At 37.7% G+C, this 21,878-nt stretch overlaps 1 protein-coding gene across 2 annotated transcripts; it reads left to right on the top strand.

The window, feature by feature from the left end:
* The first annotated feature begins 1,605 nt into the window (after positions 1–1,605).
* Positions 1,606–21,429, top strand: LOC142987879 (uncharacterized). Of its 2 annotated transcripts, none has more exons than XM_076136822.1 (11): positions 1,606–1,679; positions 15,554–15,601; positions 15,933–16,148; positions 16,334–16,417; positions 16,679–16,897; positions 17,053–17,253; positions 17,448–18,198; positions 18,384–18,778; positions 18,950–19,069; positions 19,280–19,474; positions 19,594–21,429. In XM_076136822.1, exons 1-11 carry the CDS (start codon positions 1,628–1,630, stop codon positions 20,532–20,534), a joined length of 3,222 nt encoding a protein of 1,073 aa, XP_075992937.1. In that variant the 5' UTR covers positions 1,606–1,627; the 3' UTR covers positions 20,535–21,429. The 2 variants fall into 2 exon arrangements, with proteins under 2 accessions (XP_075992937.1, XP_075992936.1); XM_076136821.1 differs by having other exon boundaries at positions 16,670–16,897.
* Positions 21,430–21,878: the final 449 nt, after the last annotated feature.

The following is a 21,878-nucleotide window of genomic DNA, read 5'->3' as shown; positions in this document are numbered from 1 at the left end:
ACAGTATTCATATATCATAATCAAACAGTGGATGATGTTAATAGCCGCTTTATTTGTATATTTGGACTTTGGACCTTACACTCCATAAAATCGGGCAATGACGTTTAAGTCCAAAGCTTAGTGGCGTTGACTGTACATAAAATATAAAAAAAATCCATTAATTAGATCGGTATAGTTTCTAAGAGAGAAAATGAGCGGCTCTGATTGACGAGGCGATTAACAATCCGATCCGCGATATCCTCTAAGTGCCACACTTGCCACTTGCCACCGCCAGCCGGATAATGGCAATCACTGATCAATCATAGACCACCCACTTAGCACACATCATTTACAGATCTTCAGCTGTCTATATAGACTTTTAAACTACACTGTAGTTTAAAGGTTTATGTACATCTTTAACTGATTGTGACAATAGAGGCGTATGATAATAATGTTTTTGACGTATCAGTGAACTGACAAAGATTGCATAGCCGCAGGTGAAGGCATGAATTACACCCACGTTTATTATTGACAAAGTTCATTAGTGCTATTCTGTGCTATATGTATACTGGGCATGTAACCTAATTCTGAGCTAGTATTGAGAAATATTCAAATATGAACTATAAAAGACCAATTTCACTTTGCCACAACCGGGAATCGAATCCGACTTTATCTTCTGAACATAAGGATGTTCAGAAGATAAAGTGTAAACTAATTCAAAGGAAAATCAAGGTAAAATAACATAAAGCTGTGTCTCCTTTGTCACAAGATGCGCTCGAGGGCATCTTTCTTTTTGCAGTCTCCACACATGATGATCCCGTTGAGACGTTGCAGTCGTCGATTCTGGAAATCCCAAGACTCAAAAATGTCTGACAGGAAAGTTAGACGTTATATTTGTGATTTTACACAGTTTACGACTGCTATGTCAATACGAGACCACTTACGAAGGCTACTATGAGACTATGTTTGTGAAATGTTTTTGAAGAAAACTCTCACAAAGCCCCTGACGGCGGGCGGCGATTTGGTCGCACCATAGAGTTAAGTTGCTAACGACATATCGTTTTATACTGAAAGTAAGCTCGTGAGTAGATCTATGTATTTCTACCAAAATAATAATATGATGTGCCTACTTTAATGTAGACACTAAACTGTGTCCCAACAAAAAGTGTTTATATACTAAAGCCAAATGAATTGTACGCAACAAAAAGGACATCCAATTATTTTAAGCCAACCTCATTTTCTGAATAATACCTACCTAAGTTTCTTGATAGAACTTTTTAAGTTACATAAATGAAAATGGTCGAAAATCACAAAAATGTACATGTAATACCCTAACAGAAATACAGAAGTACCAAATGTAGAAATTTCAAATGATAGTAATGCGATAGGTGTGTAAATAATCTTTGCTTGATAGAAAACCCTCAAGAAATCTATCCAATCCTGCGTCACTAATGTGCGGACATCAGAAAACTTTCAACCAACAATTTCATTTTGATGTGATTTTCCAAGTAGTCAATTAAAAGCTTCTCTAGGGCTTCATAATACGAGCTTAATCCAGGCAATTATTGGGCATGGTGTCGGTCGTGAGCGGCGCGGCCGTGGTCGGTGGTTCAGTGTAGTGTCGCGCGCCGCCGTGACCGCTCGCATCATGGCCGCCGCGCTCCTCGCGCTCGCCGCGCTGCTCGGCTGCGTGTGCGCAGGTCGCCATGCAAATCCCCGGTCGACGACCCCAGTGATATATGCGAAGGATAAAACGCCCAGTTTTTGATTTTATTGCCTTTTTCATCTCACCTTTTTGAAATTTTTACTTTCTTTCGTGTGGTTCGTGGTCAATTTAGTGTTAAAGTTATTTCAGATGTCAAAATTTGGTCTGATTGTTGCATTAATTTGCAGAAACCAGGATTTAAATCATTATTATGTATATTATTTTAGTCATTTAACCGTCTAGTACTAGTCGAATCTATTCAAGCCTTCGATCTGATTTAACTACTGCCTTTGTCATGTCGAATGACAATGTAAAATGCCTTAATAAGGCACACAAACTTTCAGCCTAAGTACGATTAAGAAGCTACCCACTTGAACTGTGACAGTGACAAAGTTTACGAGTCCATAAATTTTCTAGTAATCCACGGGTTTTTTTTTGAGTTGGGTATAATTTTTCTCGATAATATTCAAGTTACTGTCATCATACTTTTGCCATTTTAAATTTATCGGTTACTCTTCCTTGTGCTCCTGGTTGAGTTGTGTTTTGTTTGGAGATCAGTATATTCGTCTAAACGTATGTATGAAAAATATTTATTTCATTTACTTTTCAATGGAACAGGTAAAGATTTTGAAGTCGCATTCAAACTGGTTTGTGTTATTTACATATTTGTATGGTGTGATGTCACATCATTTATTTTGAATTTTTAGTACAAGTCAACTGTCTATTTCATGCAACACGGTTCCTGTTTTCTTAAACAATCACAATAATTGTTTAATAGACCCAATTTATATGCAGATACTTATGGACATGGACACGAACTTCACTTTGTAAAGTGATCCACTCAAAGCAAAATTTAAAACTACAAAAAGAAACCGTACTCATATTTATTTTTTATATTTGAACAGTTAGATCGATTTAATTAAAGTTGTATATAGATTTATGAGAGAAAAAACCACAATGCACCTTAATTGGTTAGTATCATGTCTCGTTAAAGAGCAACTTCAACGGTTCATACAAAAGAGTTCAACGCGCGTTTGAGAGTTTGTTTTGAACTTTACCACGATCGTTAAGTTTTTAAGACTTAGCAAAAAGTAATGTACTGTAATATAATATTTTAGTATTATTATTGTCTTGTTAATAATCTGAAAATATAATAGAAAAAAAGCAGTAACTGTCTAATTTAGCAGATCATTTCAGTATTTCTTAAAACGTCGCGACCTCCAATCTTTCGTTGTTATTAAAATTCCTAAATTATTTTATTAGCTAACCACTTAACAAGCAATTTAAGTAATAACATTATTGCATGTTTTGTTAGTTATTTCAAACTAGACAATTATTGGCAACATGCAGTTATTGACGCAAGAGCAATTATTACATTTTTAACTAATATTTTTGGAATGTAGAGTCGCATGAAACACAAAATTGAAATAATTTATGCATCTTTTCTGTGTCACTATCAAAAATGTACATTGTAGTACATACACTGAAGAATGAGAACACTCACATATCACATAAAAATATGACGGGATTAGAATATATTATTGTTAATACCAAAATAAGTAGGTTATACAGGTAATTATGGTAATAGAATAGTTTCAAATTCTTTCAACGTTCGGTTTTTGACATATATTGCGAGCACATTTTTGTGGATTACAAATCGTTATGCGTATGCACATAGATGTCTCACTGCTGATACGAGCTATAATTACAAACATACACAAAATCACGGCTTTTTCCCATATGGGTAGGGAGAGACCCAAAGATGAGACAATATGAAAAGATGTTGACATAAATGAGGCAAGGTTTTTTAAGTATCATACCACGTTTTGATTATAAACATATACTAGCGGACCCGACAGACGTTGTCCTGTCTACACGTCTAAATCATCTAAACCATTCTCAGATCCCCTTAATCGGTCCAGTCGTTTAAGAGAAGTTCAGTGACATACACTCTTACAGAAGAATTATATATATAAAGATATATTATGCATTTATTTATTTATTTTTTATCATAAGGTGGTGGTCGGTGCACCTCGTGTTGTTATTTATGTATTAGTATGTCAATAGAGCGGCCTCAATGTGCTCAGGACTCTACATTAACATAATAATGAGACAATAGAGACGACTCTACATCTCGCCTACACCTGACTTTCATTTGTCAACTCTAACACTGCAAACTGATTTTTTAAACGTTTGTTTTATATTTCTAATCGAGAAATAAAATTAGGTGTTTTCAATAGTGCTTATGTAAAATGTTTAGGTAATATCGCGAACTAAAATGTATATTTAGAGATTTTAGACTAATGACTGAGCACCACAGCAAAGGTTATTCTTGCACTATGTTTGCTAAAGTACAGTTTGTTGTATTTTCCTTATTTATATAGAGCTAGCTTTGCCGAGGATTGGCATTATTCCTAAGTAAGTCCGCCCAATGAGTACACAAAGAGACTCAACACCGCTAGTCATATGCAATCTTTTGTTGTTATTTATTTATTTATTTATTTTCACTGCGCCAAACTTGCAAGTTTGGCGCAGTGGTTAAAGTGATCACCTTGCCACAATAACCATAGCGCCGCGTGTGGCGGGTTCGAATCCCACCCGGGACAAATATTTATGTAATGAGCACGAGTATTTGTTCTGAGCCTGGATGTTAATTTATCTATATAAGTATGTATTTAGAAGTATATAATTATGTTTGTCAGTTGTCTGGTTATCATAGTACAAGCACTGCTTAGTTTGCAATCAGACGACCGTGTGCCGTTGACCAAAAATATGTATGTTTTATTTATAAATAGACGTGATTTTGAATGCTTATCATAGAAAAAATAATATATTACCGAAACAAATACTTATTAGACAATGAGAAACATACTTTTAAAATGGCTAAATATTGTACACTGACAGACCGATGTTTCATCAATAGTTTGGTGGAATCTCACGCCGCCATTCATAAATTACGAGTTTGGGAGTTCACTACCGTAATCTATGCAAATGTGAGGGTCCGCTATATCAACACCAACGCACTACGCACTTCGTTCATTCAATAATAGTCTTTATTGTAAGGGAGTAAAGTTGATGGCATATGTGTAGGTTAGGTTGTCGATACATGTGACACATGATCTAGTCAAAAGTAAGCCTTATTTTAAAGTAGTAAGGGGGCAGAATGTTTGAAGATGATTTGGTTGATTGGTTGTGTGCAGTCACGAGCATAGCTGGAGGTTTTCAATTCTGACTTTGCAATACTTGTATGCTTTACTCTAACTCTAATCTAAGTTCAGCCAAATAGTCACTGCCTTTTAGTCAACCCCTAATCTGCTAATAAAAATTGCCTGCTTAAAGCCTTATAAATACCTCCTTCGTAGAGGCTAAACGATTTATATCCTTCATACATGCATCATTTGATACTTAATGCAACATGAAATCATATTACCTCAACATGTTCGTATCACTGGTGCAGTATCGCGATTCTGTACAGTCGGTATAGTACCGACTTTACAGTAAGTCCTGAGAATTTGTCGTTCAAAATGTACTTGAAAAAAATTACTCCTTTGACACCCGCTAGAGATGCTTATCAGATTTTCCTAAAAAAATCGATAGCTAGCTGGTTGTTGATAGTCAATAGTAGTAGAGAATCCCAGTACTGTATGCTGCTTAAAGCGACTGGTATTTTTATTTCCATAAATGTAAGGAATATCTTGAAATATAACAAATGTCCACATGTTACTGCTCGTGAGTGTGGTGGTCAATGAATGAGCGTCCACACAAAGGCAGTTTGTGTGCAGTGTAACCGGAATACGTGATGGGTGGCGAGTGTAGCGACTGTAGCCAGTGGCGATCGCAACTGCACGGTGCCGTTTATTTCACCAATGACTCTTACTACTAGATACTGGTTAAGGCTTTGAGTCTGTTATTCAGGACTGTAAGGATCAAATGACCGTGTTATACGTCGTGTATTTTATTTGTTTGACACTTATTACACGTTATATTGTTGGTTTAAGCTGTCTCCGACTTTGACTGATAAGCACGTACATAAGACGATTGTTTTAGTTGATAGACCAAACTAAGTTATTTTTATTTAAGAATAGTTCCTCAAATCACAATAAAAAGAACCTCCAACATCCACAATGACGCAACAATGTCGAAAAGCTTTTATTAATATGCTCGCTCTAAATCAAAAGCGGCCTCGTCCTATCTCCAAATCTTTGATTTATACAAAGTGTAGTACTGAACTTCATACAAAAACCCAAATCACGATTAATTTCTCAACGCATATCGAAACCAAAAATGTATAATCTTGTTATATTATCTTGATACTTGAACTTGTTCGCGGTTCAACAATAATATCACGTTGTTTGATCAAGAATGTAAAGCGTTACTTAACGGTACTCTCTATGGCTCTATGGATATTTGATTTTTAATATTGTGAGGGAAAACCCAAAGACTTTGAGTGTTTGCTATCTAGACACTATAAAAATATACTTAAGTCCAATTCTAAAAATAATGAATTTGATGTACACCCACGCGTTGTGTATACAATAACTAGCGTTACAGTAAAGAAGTAAGACAAATGACAGCTAGTAACGAGGTCCTGGATTTGGTTCTCCGGATAGGAATGTTTTATCACTAGTTTCAAGAATTGCTACTGAACTTTTCAAACTGAAAGATTCGGGTTGTTTATACATACCTATATTACAAACATCACGACTTCTTTCCATACGTGCAGACAAAGACCAGAGACCACCACTTAGTAAGAGTCTAAAACCTTTCCTTGGTCTGCTTATAATGCACTAAAAATAAAGGTCAACAAGTTATGTCTGTTAAATTATAAGTATTCAAATTTAAAACGTACGGTTACTAAATAAGTTATGTTTAACAAAAATTAAATGTAATAAATGATCAATGAGTACATAACGAGTGTACAAAAGCTCGCGATGGTACAGTTAGCGGTTGTCGGCAAGCGACTGTGGGTGCGTAGATACAGATCTGTGAGACAATGGTCAGACGACTCAACTGCCCACTACGTAGGGCTGACACAGAAATAAAATGTATCACAAATGTGTCTTTCTGGTTTTTCTCAAAATATTTGGGAATTAACGTTTAGAATATTTTCTTCTATGTTTTATTCTTTTCTATTTTTAAATATTATTTTCCTCCAAAAGCAATTAATAAAAAATCATTTCAGAAAGCTGATTAGGGAATTCATACTATGCTTTACGGTATTTTAGCGTTATTGTACCTAAATGATATTAAACATATTTTCATGTAAAAAAACTGTCTTGATATCAAATATAATTAAACGTCTAGTTATCCAATTGACGGTTAAATTTCATTGATTCATAGCACATACATGATCTGTCTCGTATATTCGCTACAAAAACCATAGTCTGACCTTCGCATATCCCGTGTAATTGATGTATCGACTAAGTTCAAACCGGTTGTCGATTCCCGGGAGTCTGCGGTACTCTCCGAGGAACGTACCGACTGTTCGCGCTAAAACATTACCTGTCCATCGTTCAGCGAGGCTGTTATATATTTATCTTTTCTGGACATGTTTAACCTCAAAAAATACGTATTTTTTTTAGTAAAAGTCTTTTTGTGACTTTTCCTTGTTACAATGAACAGTCACAAAAAGACTTTTGACGGTGATGGACTCATACATTTCTATTGTTTTGGAAGGAAACTTGGGTCCAGCTCACGACTGGTGCTCATGATAACTTGCATATGACAAGTTGAAGCTTCAGACAGGAAGGAAAACTTTAGATTGAAGGAAGGGAGGCCTCTACTCTAAAGTGGGAATGACAGGATGGGCTGATAATATTAAATAAGACTAGGTTTCATCACTCTCAGTGTCTAGTACAAAAGCTTAACTATGTCAAAGTTTATAGTCTTTTTCAGTAGTAGCAACCCTGTCAAGTTCCCGTGCAAGTCCACGGAGCGGAAACTCCGTCTGGTTCCCATCAGGCCGCCATGGGAACCATTGTGTCGATACAGTTACCATCATATACGCTTATGATATGACGCGCAAATTAACGGACTTATTATTATTTATTGTATTCATTATATTATTATAACGTTCGGTTGTCTAGCTTGATCGTGAGGTATGTACTAAGTGATACGACTGTAACTGGTGTCCTTACACATGGAGCGGCTGTTATGTATAGATTATTCAATTGATATGCAATAAGTGCATGAAAAAAGCTATAAAAGAACTATTAGTAAAGTTTTAACTTTACAATAGTGATCAGTAGGAGACGTTTCAATTATATGACTGAAGTTTAGCCATCAAACACCATCATCAAAAAAATCAAATGTAAACCACAGTATGTATACTAAATACTAAAAACCGCAAAAAAGAACATGCCTTTATAATGCATTTCACGATTGCAAACATTTGGCCAGGAATTAATTTAAAGATCTCGTACTTGAAATTTCATAAAAGATCACGAACGCTCGTCAAGCTTATTTTCAGCTTTAATTAATTATTTTACTGCTTATGTATATAACTTTTTAGGATAAAAAATAAAGTGCAACACGAGTAGTTTTTTTTGTGTTCAAAACGTGAGTGAACATGAAACCAACAGCGTATGAAATGATCTCAACATATTCATTACACGAAAAAGAGATCTTAAGTAGTTCCGACTTTTCATTGTTCTGTTTTGCTCTAATAATTGTAATTACTAAAGAAAATGACACTTTTACTTTGATACTGAAAGCATGTATGACAAAATGTGAATGGAGCAAAATGAGTTTGTAGAGATCGTAGCAAATGCTATTCTTAAGGCTCTGCCAACGCCGATGATGAACAGTTTTATGTATGTGGTTAGTTACAATCACTCAATATATGAAGCTCACACATTTAAATCGTATCCTCATCGTATGGATACGTTGCCGACTCCTGACACCGGGAAGTCACCAAATTCTGTAGGACGTCTACAGGCTACAAAACATGGTTAGTGTATTCAGAGGTGGTGAGAGTTGCCCTATCAAATTTACTATGATAACCTTCTAACAAAACAAAAGCTTTTGCGACTGTACCGCCCCTGTTACCAACTTAAGTAGTCGTTGCAAACCTTTAGTTAATCTGTGAAAGTATTCCAAAAATTTTAATACTATAATGATGGGAAAAATTTCGCCAAAATGAGTTGTGACAGGTTTTTGAAGGCATGTCATGTTAATTCACGGTCGCCAGTCACTCACACGGTCTAGTTTGGAAGAAACCTCCATTGTACTTATATGACTAACATTCTCTAAATGTTGATTCTCATGATGGATAGCGAGTACATGCTACTTCTTAACTGTAGTTAGTTATTAACAACCAAATGTAATTGGACTACAAAATGTTTAATTAGCAGTTTTCACGTGTACAATGTAGTGCCTGATTCACATTGTTTGGCTGACACTACTCTTACTATGATCTACATTCATGTTTTGATTTATTCTCGTTCACAAAATTACTCATCATGAATAAGTTACCTACTCGATTCGGTCTTAATAGTCGAATTCATAAATACCCAAGGAGGAGTTTCCTTTGAGAATCTTCACTGGGAGATATAATCGCAAGGCGATTAAACCTCTTAAAGAATAAAATAAATAAGTAGTTTCAACCACTCTATCTACTCTTCAGAAAAAAGGGGGCTTAGAGTCTTCTAAGCCATGTAATGACGGTGTAAACTTTTTACGTTGCTGACGTTTATCAGTGCAGTGTGTGACCGCAAGCGCACTGGACCATATGAAGTGACACCACACTCACCCGGCCATTGTTCTCGCCACAAAGTCACGGCGACGCGCTTACAACTTCGCTTCAGAACTAACGACCACACACCGTGAAATATACAGCACTTAATGTTCTACAATCATAATTACTGCTAGTACTTTCATTAAATTAAACCGAACACATCGCGGTACGAAAAAAAAACGAATCTTTACTAATATTATAAAATTGTAGAGTTTGTTTGTTTGAACGCTCTAATCTCAGGAATTGTGGGTGCGATTTGAAAAAATAGTTTACTGTTGGATAGCCTATTTATTAAGGAAGGCTATAGGCTATATAAGATCACGCTAAGACCTATAGGAGCGGAGCATTAGTAAAAAATCATTCAAAAACGGAGAAAATTATGACCTATCCTCTTTTTTGTGACGCAAGCGAAGCAGCGCGAGTCAGCTAGTTTGCGATAAGATCGATTTAAAAAACTTATCTCGTAAATAAATCCCATTGAGCCAGATACATAAAATATAAAACAAAAAATGAACAGGTTTTCGCCAGGTGCATGCAGAGTGCTTAATCTTCGTGAGGGTCCGAGACTCCGAGCGATGAGTCACGGTGGACCTCTGTCAAATTATACAGAACAGACCGGCTGAGAGTGAACCGACCTCTTTGCAAATTGCACACAAATTGCCAAGAGACTTCGTGTTACCGGGAGACGTTGAAAAGAACAGTTGAGATTTGAAAATAAATGTTAAATTATGTAACAAATGTATGAACGATTTCGAAGAATATTTTTGCAAGAGAAGAATTATGAACTTTGATATAACACTAATTACGCGAATAAATCGTTTTTGGTAGAGCGAATAAATAGAATCTAAGGTGATCTAATTAGATTGGACTAGTATGTAGTAGGGAACAATTTCCGCAACGTGTATTACTCTAAGCAAAAAAAAGCTCCAATCTTATTCAAACAGTGTATATACTTTACAAACATACAAAACACCCAAATCCAATGAGACGTCTGTGAATGAATATAAAAATAGATCTTTCGACTTTTTTACTTATTAAACCAGTTTGTTCGAAGTGCTTCAATCGGCCGTTACAGCAGTTACGGAGATGAACTGTTCATAAAACGTTTGTTGATCTAACCGCACTCGTTCAATTTCGTACATTTGAAACTGTGCAAATAACGAGCGTCTATAGTCCAACCACTTAGTAGAGAGCAGTATAATATGCAAGGTTTGCGGCTGGCGGAGGTGTATAAAATGCAGAATCATTCATTTATCAATTTCGAACATCAGTGACCTGTAGTTCGATTCTCTATCATTATCGACTACCGACAACCGGCTAGCTATCGGAAATTTTGTATGAAAACCTGATCAGCACCTGTAGCAGACGTCATAGAAACTATGTATTTATATATTTTGGGAGTACATTTTAAATATCAAACTTTCGATACTCGATATTTCCGACTATAGAGGATTGGGCAACTCACAATGGCCAGTTTCAATTAGCAACTTTATTTAGGAAATACATAGATTTTTTATTATAATCAAGACATAATAATATGGTACATGCCATGGCTCTCTACAAAGTTGTCGTACTATATTACTTTTTTTTTTGTTGATGTCTAGTTTCTCACAGGTGTTCGGATACTACCAATTAATTCATAAACGTTTATGTTCGCTGGAAGTTGATTTTGAACTTTTTATACCTACTTATATGCAAATGTTTTCATTCAAAAGTGGCTCCGTATTAATTCTGGACCGTTTAAGATTATTATTCTTCCAAAAATTGAGTATTTAACAGTTATTTTTGGCAACAAACGACAAAATAACGATAGATAACTTTAGGATTCTTGGATGTCAACGACCTTAAATTATTATTAATGTAAACTTGTGATTAATATGAATTATTAATAAAGTATAATATACATACATACATGATTTCACGCCTGTAAACCCCGATGGTTCAGGCAGAAGTGTACGAAATCCGTCCGCGTTTCGTCATTTACAATGTTAGTGCCATGTAGTAAAGTAAGTAGTATAACTATTTAATTACTTACTATAATCGTATACGCACATTGAGAATAATCTAATATCTATACTAATATTATAAAGCTGAAGAGTTTGTTTGTTTGTTTGCTTGAACGCGCTAACCTCAGGAACTACTGGTCCGATTTGAAAAAATCTTTCAGTGTTAGATAGCCCATTTATTGAGGAAGGTTATAGGCTATATATCATCACGCTACGACCAATAGGAGCAGAGTACCAGTAAAAAATGTTACAGAAACGGTGAAAAATTTGACCCATTCTCTCTTATGTGACGCAAGCGAAGTTGCGCGGATCAGCTAGTAAAATATATTTGAAATCTATTCTACAATCTAATTGGCTACACCTACAAGTCAGTGAGCACTTAATATCATAATAATCCGCACATCTATTATACGATATTTCATACTCGGTTTACTGCTAGTGTCCAGGTGGGCTAGTAACGACTACGTTTATTGGTACCAGGGCTGCGCTAAGGGGATGCGTGAAGCGAATTATGTAACCTAATTAAGTTGTAGACAATTGCTAAAATAGCGCCTAGATTCTGTTAATATTTATTTTATTTTATTTTTAAGAAAGCTTACAGACTAATTACAAATTTATATAATCCAATAAATCTTTATGTTGCTAATAATAATACACCCTTCCTCATCTCCGGCTTGCCTTAGTTGGCTGGTCGGAGTGAAATCTGACGAGGAAGCGGTCCCCCGCCTCTGGCTTGCCTTCATTGGCCGTCCAGAGTGGAGTCGCGAGAGCAGAGCTCCCACTCTGTTCGGAGGACGGATGCTGAGCGTAAGATGGCTAGTGGGCCAGTGATGCCGGACCCTCAGGGAGCAAGTGATCTGAGTTTAACGTCCAGCGAGGCCTCTCCGTCCTTCAGCCGCTCACGTCCCTGTTGCCCCCTTGTTGCATTTTAAGCGACTAGTTTAGGGGGCCCAGTTTGTGAGTTGGCAAGTCTCCGCCTGCCATTCTTACGTGTTTTTAACATTGTTATCGGCAGGTGCCATAGTCCCCATAGATCCCAATTACCCATGTCCATTAGCACCCCACCCCAATAGCCCAAGTAGTTTTTCCCATTAGTTTTGCCATAGTTCCACACAGTCCGGTGATTGTCCTTGGGTGCATTTTATAGTGTGAACAGGGATAATCACCGGATTGTGACACCATACATAATTGAAAGATTAAAGCCTAAAAGGGCCTCTACGTGTTGGCTTCGGCCCCACGCACGCCTTCCAAATGTCCGGGACTCTGTAGTCCCGAGATATAAAAGAGACGTACATAATATTAATAATAATATTGAGCATAATCATTACTCATTATCGATGTAGTTCACCACGGACGATTTGAACTGACCGCATTACGAACTGCCTCTGTGGCGCGGCCGGTAGTGTATGCTGCCGCTCAAGAGGTCTCGGGTTTGAATCCTGGCCAAAAAGTATTTTTTGTGATTTCTGTTAACAGTTTCTGAGAGATTGCCCGGAGTTAGGAAGTTGTGGAGGTCCACCGATACTTCACCATTTAACCTTCTTTACTGAATATAACGCACATCCCTATTATAACTAGCCTACGCTGAAATATCCACTATCCACTAAGCTTACAGCTAGTTATCTGAACCTATCGTAAAACCATCCTGTTTTCTATGCCCGCGTGGGTGGCTCATTCAAGTCGCAGTTCCGATTCACGCAGACCTCCTCGCGTCGCTGTGTTCCTGGTCACTGATCATAATAGCACTGGTTTTACTTCATATCGCCACATGTTATTGCTGTTTGCATTAAGGTTCAATGCCTTCGCAGCAGGTGGTGAGTGAATCTTCAGGTTTGTTTGTTCATTGGGAAACTTGACTTTAAAATATGGGACTAAGGTAACTTTTAATACGGTGAAGTTAATATGACAATTATTTAAGCTCGATTGCGTCATAGTAGCGTTTCTAAAGTTTGTATTTGTTAGTAATAATTACTATTTATTGCCTGTCAAGAGCAGTGTTATCTCGATTGTTTGAAGTCTACATGAGAGCAGGATAAACGTACCTAATCTTATAAAAAAAACTAATCAACAATGAATTACATCAAATTACAGTTAGTAAGAAACCCAATCTCGATAATCCCGCCTGAGTCTCACAAACATGACATAAAACTGCAAGTGAAGCCTCTAAATTACAATTCAGATGTTGTGTGCGATAAGTCGCGGCTATTGGTTCAAATGGCATAATACTCCGGTCCACGCCGCACCGCGCCGACCGACCGCCGACTGGTCTGGCTTTTTATGGACCCCGCGCAACGTCTCGCAGATAGGGTTGCCAGGTGGCCGGGATTTCCGGGATTGTCCCGACATTTTCGTGCTGTCCTGTCTCTAGTAATTTTACTTTGCCGTCCCGGAATGAAAAAATGCTACTTTTTTACGATATTTTTTGTTGGTTTTTATCACTCCTACTTACTGCAGTCTAGGAGCGGAGACCAATACTCTGAATCTGTTCGTGGCCTCAGAAATGTCCAGGAAATGATCAGCCTGGATCTGGCAACCCTACTCCCAGAACAGACTTAAAGATGCGAGTTACATGCGAATACGCAGACACACACACCCACACTCAAACTAGCACACATAGGACTTGTTAGTATTAAGTCATTCTTCTATGACACACTGACAGCATCTAATTTGCTTCTTTCAGATAGTACGGAATCGGAATCGATATTAATTTATTAGTAAAAACATTGAACTTAATACATATTTTATAATCGGACCTATACGATTATATATGACACATCACCATAATAAGTGAAGAATGTCTCTATGGCGCGGACTGCTGACAGCGAGGTCCCTTGTTCGATTCCCGACTCGGAAAAATGCCCTATATATGGCCAAACGCTCGCCCTTTATTACATGGGACTAACATAGTTAATTGCGAAACGTGCGCGTATTTCTCACAACTTTGCCTACTCCTTCAAATATAACAGATATGATGATATGTCGGTATAATAAGTGAAGTTGTACATAACAATATGACTAAGAAAAACTATAATTTTGTACATAACTTCTTCCTTTCTATTTACAACAATATACAGGAAGTATTACAAACATGAGTCACGACAGCCGACAGCAGACGATAGTTATCTCTCAACATCGGTAGCTTATATCTGATGTCCATATCTAACTATAGTTCGTACTGTCTGTACCACGTGTCGAAGCCAGTTAGCGTTGATGTATGAGACGAGTCGCTGAACAAGTTTCATGTATCGGTCACCACGCAAGTGGATTTACGAGTTGCGCTTCGAACCGGGTTACCATTGTGACGTTTTGGGTTAGCTATGGTAGCTTATCTATAGCTTTGTCACCTTTAAATAAAAGAAATTTGGTCAGTTGTTTACATACTTACATTTAACGTCGCTTCATTTAGCAGACAGGTGAATAGGTGTTTAAATATGTAACTGATTTACTTTAACATTTTGAAACTTGTCCTCCAAGTTGTATGGGATTAATTAATGTTTAAGAAATGTGATAAAAATAAATATAGATAAACGCGGTTTTAAGGATTAAGTACGAATGATAGTGCAATATACTAGGCACGTTTGATTCAACTATACCAAACCACAAAAAGTATTTTGCTGCTTCGAATATTTTAACAAGAGCAACTTATAAAGCTAATATCGATAGGATATCATTGGATTCCGGCGATGGATAGTTTGACTCATCGGCTAGCAATGTTTGTACCTGAGATCCCTAGAAATTTAAAAATGATATTCTCTGAATTGATTTGGAATATGAAGTTGACCTGTTTATCGTTAGTTAGAATCTGGTATTTATCAATTTAACAATCATCAAATTACTCTGTCTCGAGGGCAAAGATAACTTTAAAACTACATTGACTTCCTACCACTTCACTAAACGCTAAATAAAACTTTTTTTATTTCTTAAATGAATTCGAAACGGTGTGAGATTGTTACAAAGTTTCTCGGAAACTGAATTTTGATAGGGGTTTATCAGGCAATTATCAAAACGATCGAAAACTGAGGCAGTTTAATGTTCGCTAATAACTGGTGTTGTCGACATGGTGTCAAATAATACTGGTTTTATTTTATAAGAAATTACAGTGACTCACCATGTATGTTTACTTTACAGATCATTTTGATGGAGCTGGCCAGATAGCCAGGATTGACAGAGCTTTTGGTAAGAAAACAAAGTCTTCTAACATTAGAAAAAATAATTCACTGGCATTAAAAGAGCCTCCCGGGCGAGTGATTAGTCCGATATTGTGCAATTTTGCAATACAATGCCTTATTTTATCTAAATATGATAACTCAAAGGTAACCGAGTGACTGACATAGTGATCTATCATATACCATTATATTAACGAACAGCAAAAACCACTGGACGGATTGGGCTGAAATTTGGCATGCAGGTAGATTTTATGTTCTAAATTTTGTGACTTCGGACATAAAATCCCAGCCGAAGTCGCGGGCAAAAGCTAGTAAAGAAATAATTTTATAACGTTTTCCAGAACCTTCGAGCCTCACGTCCAGATGTTTCTACGAGGGTCGCTGGCACGCGAGCGGCGCCACGGTGACGACCCGCGAGACGTGCCTGCGCTGCGTGTGCGCCCGGAGCGCGCTGTCCTGCCGCCGCCGGGCGTGCGCGCCCCTGCCTGATCCGCCGCCTAAACGATGCTATGTGCGACACCGGAGAGGAGCTTGCTGTCCTGAGTTACATTGTCCAGGTAAAAAGTTCCATCTTTTATGTCTTTTTACAGTGTGAGCTGGATTGATTGAACAAATCGCTATTGCATACAAAAAAAAGGATTTAGCGCTGCTGCAAGCAACGTATCCTAGCTGGTGGGAAAGGGTTGACTTCAAGATTGTTTCACTTGTTACTTTTAAACTTAGTTTTTTTTTCTTTTTCCAGATGGCATCATGAATATGGAGCACGAAGCTGCTGCTCGCTTTGACGACTACTCAGAAGTAGCCACACCTGCTTCGTCCACTCAAGGTACAATACTCTCCACCCTTTATTATTCTTTGAAGTTAATTTAAAGCTACTAAAAACCAATACAATTCCATCTTCTTTGGGTGTTTTAGACAATCTTATTACTATATACACATCGAACATGTTCGAAAGAAGTTCCTCTTTGATCCCCATGTTAAGTTCTAGTTCGATGGTCTCAGCTACAATATTCCCCATATATATTTGCAATCAAATGCGTATCATAATGCTACGGCTGATTATAAATTATTACTTGAGTGTTTCCAGCTTGTGTGGAGGGAGGGACGGTGTACGCGGCGGGGTCGGCCATGTCCTCCAACGTGGCGTGCGAGCAGTGCTTCTGTCTGAAGGGCGCGAGGAGATGCGTGAGGCCCACCTGCTTGCCTCCCCCTCCTCACTGCGTGCCGAGACCCACTCCAGGTGCCTGCTGCCCGCAGAGATACTACTGTGATCATGACGCGCCACCGGCTGAAGAACATCCATTTGGTAAGTCAGTCAATTAACTTCCCGTCTTTAGATTTGAGACTCAAACTGTAGACTATAACTACGAAAATTTGTACGAACTACTTCATGGAATTCGAAAATTGACCTAAATAGCAAAAGATTGGAGCATATTCATGTTTTTTAATTGACTTTTCCAGATTGTGAGGTGGACGGCAGGCGTGTACAAGAAGGAGATCGTGTAATGTCTGGCACGAACTGCACAGCTTGTTTCTGCCTGAAGGGGGCTGTGCGGTGTCAAGCCCTGGCCTGTGCTCCACCGCTGCATGGCTGTGAGCCCATCATGAGGCCTGGAGACTGCTGTGCTCATCAGTACAAGTGTGAACATGACTCGCATAGAGGTGAACTTCTTCTATTATGGGGATCCTGTAAATTAAGTCATAGAAGATAAATGTAAATAGTAGAATAGCGAGATCATAATAGATTTTCTTATAAGCTAGGAAATAAATTATTAGTGTTCAACTTTTTGTTAAGAATGTGGGCTCCGATGCATGAAACGTATAACGTCAAATTCATATCATATTATTATTTTCAGGGAACATGTACCACCAACAACCAATACAATACAACGCTCTATTATTAAAAAGGAACGACGACAGAGCTTTACATGCACAGAAACACACCAAAGTAACCGAAAGCACCACCAAGAGAATACTCAGTGGCATCTTCACAGCAAAACACACTCCAAGTCAGAACGACTTGGTCACCACTACGAAAGTCAAGCGAAAGGCCAATGACCTCCCACCCAGTACAAGTGACAGCCCACATAACGACACTGCAATTACTAATGGAACAACTACACAGAAAGCTGTAACTGCAGCAAAATTAATAGCGCAGACTACTGAAGAAGTGATGGAGAAGACCACAGAACAGCCTGAAGGAACTGTAAAAATAGTTATTAATGGGACTATTAATTGTACTGCAGAACTATCATCCACTTCGTTACCTCTGAGTCTTACTCATAATGACACGGAAAAGATTCTAATGGAAGCCCTTCCTAGAGTTCCAATAGTGAATGGTATAGAAGCTCAAACGTATTCACCAAATGACATCATCACTGACAGATCGGTAAACGGAGATTTCGATGAAAATGATACATTTACAATCAATGTAACAAGTTCTTTGAACGCTAATACTAATTCCACGTCTAGGCCCATGTTAGCTACGGTATCTAAGATAGCAATTTCTGACTTGGCTGATACATTGAACTCTTCAAAGAAAACTAAAGGAGATTATGATTATGATTACACTGAACCTACTTTGCCACCATCATTGCCGAATTTAAAGTAAGTTAGCTTCCAATAAAATTAAATATTTTCGATTAAGAAGTAAGTGTAAACTATGAAGAACTTGAAATATTTAACTTTTCACAAATGTTTAACTGCTGGGTTAACTTGAGAGATAGATATGTTCTAGAGACCGCTAATCTTAAGTTTTATTCCCTCACTTATAATATTTTTTTCTATTACAGAATCATCCCCTTCGTAGCAGCAGACGCAGTGGTAGACGATGAACCACCAAAAGAGACCCTCACATACCCCATGTTAGAACGCGAAGACAAGTTCCCAGTCTACTACCCAGCAGACACCAAAGAAACATCTTTCACCAGACGAGAAGACACGTACCATCCGACGCAGTACCCCGTGTTCATTTCTGAGAAGGAACCGGCTTACACCCATGATGTAGACCTGACCAGTAACAGATATCCTGTGCAGAATGACCTGGTCCATGAGTACACGGTGTCCACGTCTCTTGGAAGTCATCTCAATGAAGCGAAGGCTGTGACCAAAGCACCTGTCGCAAGCTCTACATTTGAGTTGGAGACTCCAGCTGTTAATTTGTTTTCACCGCCTGTTGAGACTGAAGGTAACAAACAAATTATGTTGCTTTTATAAGACACAAATTTTACCAATTGATATATATGACTCTGTCATAGCATTAACTGTACCTAATTTTAATATCACACTACACGAAATGGGACGAATACTCGGTTTATTCAAAAGGCCTCTTGTCTACAAAAGTATTCTTAATTTCCAGGAGGCTTCATACCGAAAGGCCCCGGAATCATTGACGAGTACTACGCAGTATATCCCAGCACACCATCAGGGCCGGCAGTACCTCATCTCACTACGTCTATGCAACTGGACATTAGCAAAGGTATGTAAAAAACCCTGATTGTTTTATCCATTTCAAACGTCTTCGCTAAAGTGAAAGCCGATTTACAATATCAAATCAACGATATTTGATAGCTTTCAAAATTTAAAAAAAGTAATCTTTAAACACTACAAAAACAAAACGAGCAATTATACCCCATACTGCATCTGTCTGTATATACTGTATCTAAACTCGAGTTGTAACATTTTCCAGGTGAATGTACAACAGAGCAAGGTCACCGCATCCCTGAAGGTGATAGTCTGACGATAGACTGCAGTGAGTGTCTCTGTACGTGGGGACGCCTGAGCTGTGCTCCCACTCTGTGCCGAGCTCCACCTGGGTGTGAGTTCAAGACGCCTACTGCTGACTCTATCGACCAGTGCTGTGGGGACATCGTTTGTAAGACAGGTAAAATCTGACGACGATATTGTTTTGTAGAACCACTCATTTTCGTTATTCAATTAAGCCTGTTTATTAGATTTGTTTGAAATGTTGTGCAGTAATATTGTATTCTTACAAATTTTCAGAAAACAAAACAACATCGACTACCGCTGCACCGACAACGGAAAGACCAAAAATCAACGTCATTGATGAAAAAATACCGATCAAGAATAATACAGCTAGCGTTAATCTTCAATCTGAAACAAACAAGACATCCTTGAAACCATCATCTACTATTAAACCACCGGTTGTGGAAATCCATACTAACTTCAAGCCAATTGAAAAAGTAAACGAAAACACATCGGCAAGAAATGTTACTATCAACACGACAAAGACACCAAAAACAAATAATGAAACAAAACCAAGCACAACTACTCTAGCTCCTACTACAAGTACTAAACCTATCACAAAACCTACAATTCCTCCTCCTGAGCCAGACATCAAAGAGGTCAACGACACTTCATCAGAATACGAAGACGAAGATGAAGACGAAGGCTTCTCAAGTTTCGGCAGCGTCCTTAAATACCTATTAAGTGACAGCTATGATTCCACCACGGCAGCTCCGGTCAAAAAGCCCGCACCTACGAAACCTCCAGTACCTATTACTACTACTAGGAGCCCACCTTCCACCGTGAACCCATTCATACCACTACCAGCTTTACCATACATCCCACCAAAGATATCACCAGCCACTGTCAATAGGATAGACCATTTGGTCCTCGGAGAAGCCACAGCTATCAAAAGGACTACTCCTAAACCAATCACGAATAAGACCACGAGAAGACCAGTTGAAAGAACTACAGAAAGACCAGAAGTAGATACGGCATTAACGTCAGCGCCGAGGCCTCCAAACCTTGGGATACCAGGACCTGGTCTGCCTGTTGGAGCTGGGTTGTTAAAGCTGGCTGGTTGTAATATCTATGGGAGGATGTACAGGGTGGGCAGGATCATCGCGGAGCTGTCCACGCCGTGTCAGGAGTGCTGGTGTACGGAGCTAGGGGTGCAGTGCAAGCCGCTTGGATGTTGAGAGATATGCATTTATTGTACAGCTGTGTGATTGTGTGGTTGATTTTTAAAGAGAATATACGCTCACTACTGGACACGTAAAAATGGGACCGTGACATAGGATAATATTTAAATTTTACTTAAAAAAAATGTTGCATGTGACATCAAAGGACGAAATTGAGACTTACATTAATATGTACAAATACATCATTGAATAAAATTGGGTCAACAGGAATATATTCAAATTTCGATAGATGGCGTTAGTAGTCACATTATTACGTTGTTCGCAACTAGGTAGGTACTCGATTTGATGATTTAATTTGTATTTTTATTTGTAGGAAATGTATCAACATTTCCTACAAATAAAAATACATATATAAAATAAATATAAAATGAATTATATATTTAATTATATTATTAACTAAGGTCAATTTCCTATTAGTAACAACAAAAATGAATATAGCTATTTACACTTTTAGGACAAATGTACTTAAATTAAATGGGACCGTCACAACAAAATGAAAAGTGTCCTGTAGTGACTGTTTATATTCTCCAGAGAGCTTTAGTTAAAATATTTATTTATACAAAACGGCCGGCATTGATCTCATACGACATAGACAAACTACCTTATCACAAAACTTGGCTTAATTTATAAACCCGGGATTACATGACAATTAAACGCCATTAAACTAAGGTTTATAAAAAAGCCAGGTTATGTAATAAGGAGTGACCTACCATAGACTCGGGTTATAACGACTCGCAACAAGCGGGTCGTGGACACAGACTTATAGTGCATTCACTTTATACCTAACACGTATGTACTAGCCTCAAAGTATGTAAAATTACTCTAGATTTATAATATAGTTAATTAATAATATTTAGTATTATTTTGGTAAATAAATCTTTATAAATAAATATAATAACTGGATTTTTACTTTAAGAATATTTATTGCCAAAGTCAAGTCAAAGTTAAATATGTTTTATTTCATAAACTTCTTACGAATGTTTGTTGTTGCTGAACCGTTTTTGATTAAATGCGTATTATATTAGGACAAAATAAAACATCAAAGTATGTGTACTTGAAAATTTTAATATAGATCACAATAATCACAAGAAGCGATATTATAAGACACTGGACGTGAAAGCCTAGCCGATACCTACATACTACTGTTTCAGTTACTTACTTATTACATATAGCGGTCGAATCCTGTAGGTTTGCTGACCATAAGGTTCCAGACTCAATTCATATCGTTACGTGTTCAAATCTGACCTGAATGTGGGACTAAATATAGTCCCACGCAACTATCCAATGCCATGCTATTTCCTTTACTCGTTAGCTGGCTATTGCGGACATAACTATAAAATG

The sequence above is a fragment of the Anticarsia gemmatalis genome, chromosome 4, assembly GCF_050436995.1.
Source record: "Anticarsia gemmatalis isolate Benzon Research Colony breed Stoneville strain chromosome 4, ilAntGemm2 primary, whole genome shotgun sequence".
Taxonomy (NCBI): Eukaryota; Metazoa; Arthropoda; class Insecta; order Lepidoptera; family Erebidae; genus Anticarsia; species Anticarsia gemmatalis.
The sequence above is the reverse complement of the archived record's forward strand: the minus strand, read 5'-3'. Positions and strand labels throughout refer to the sequence as shown.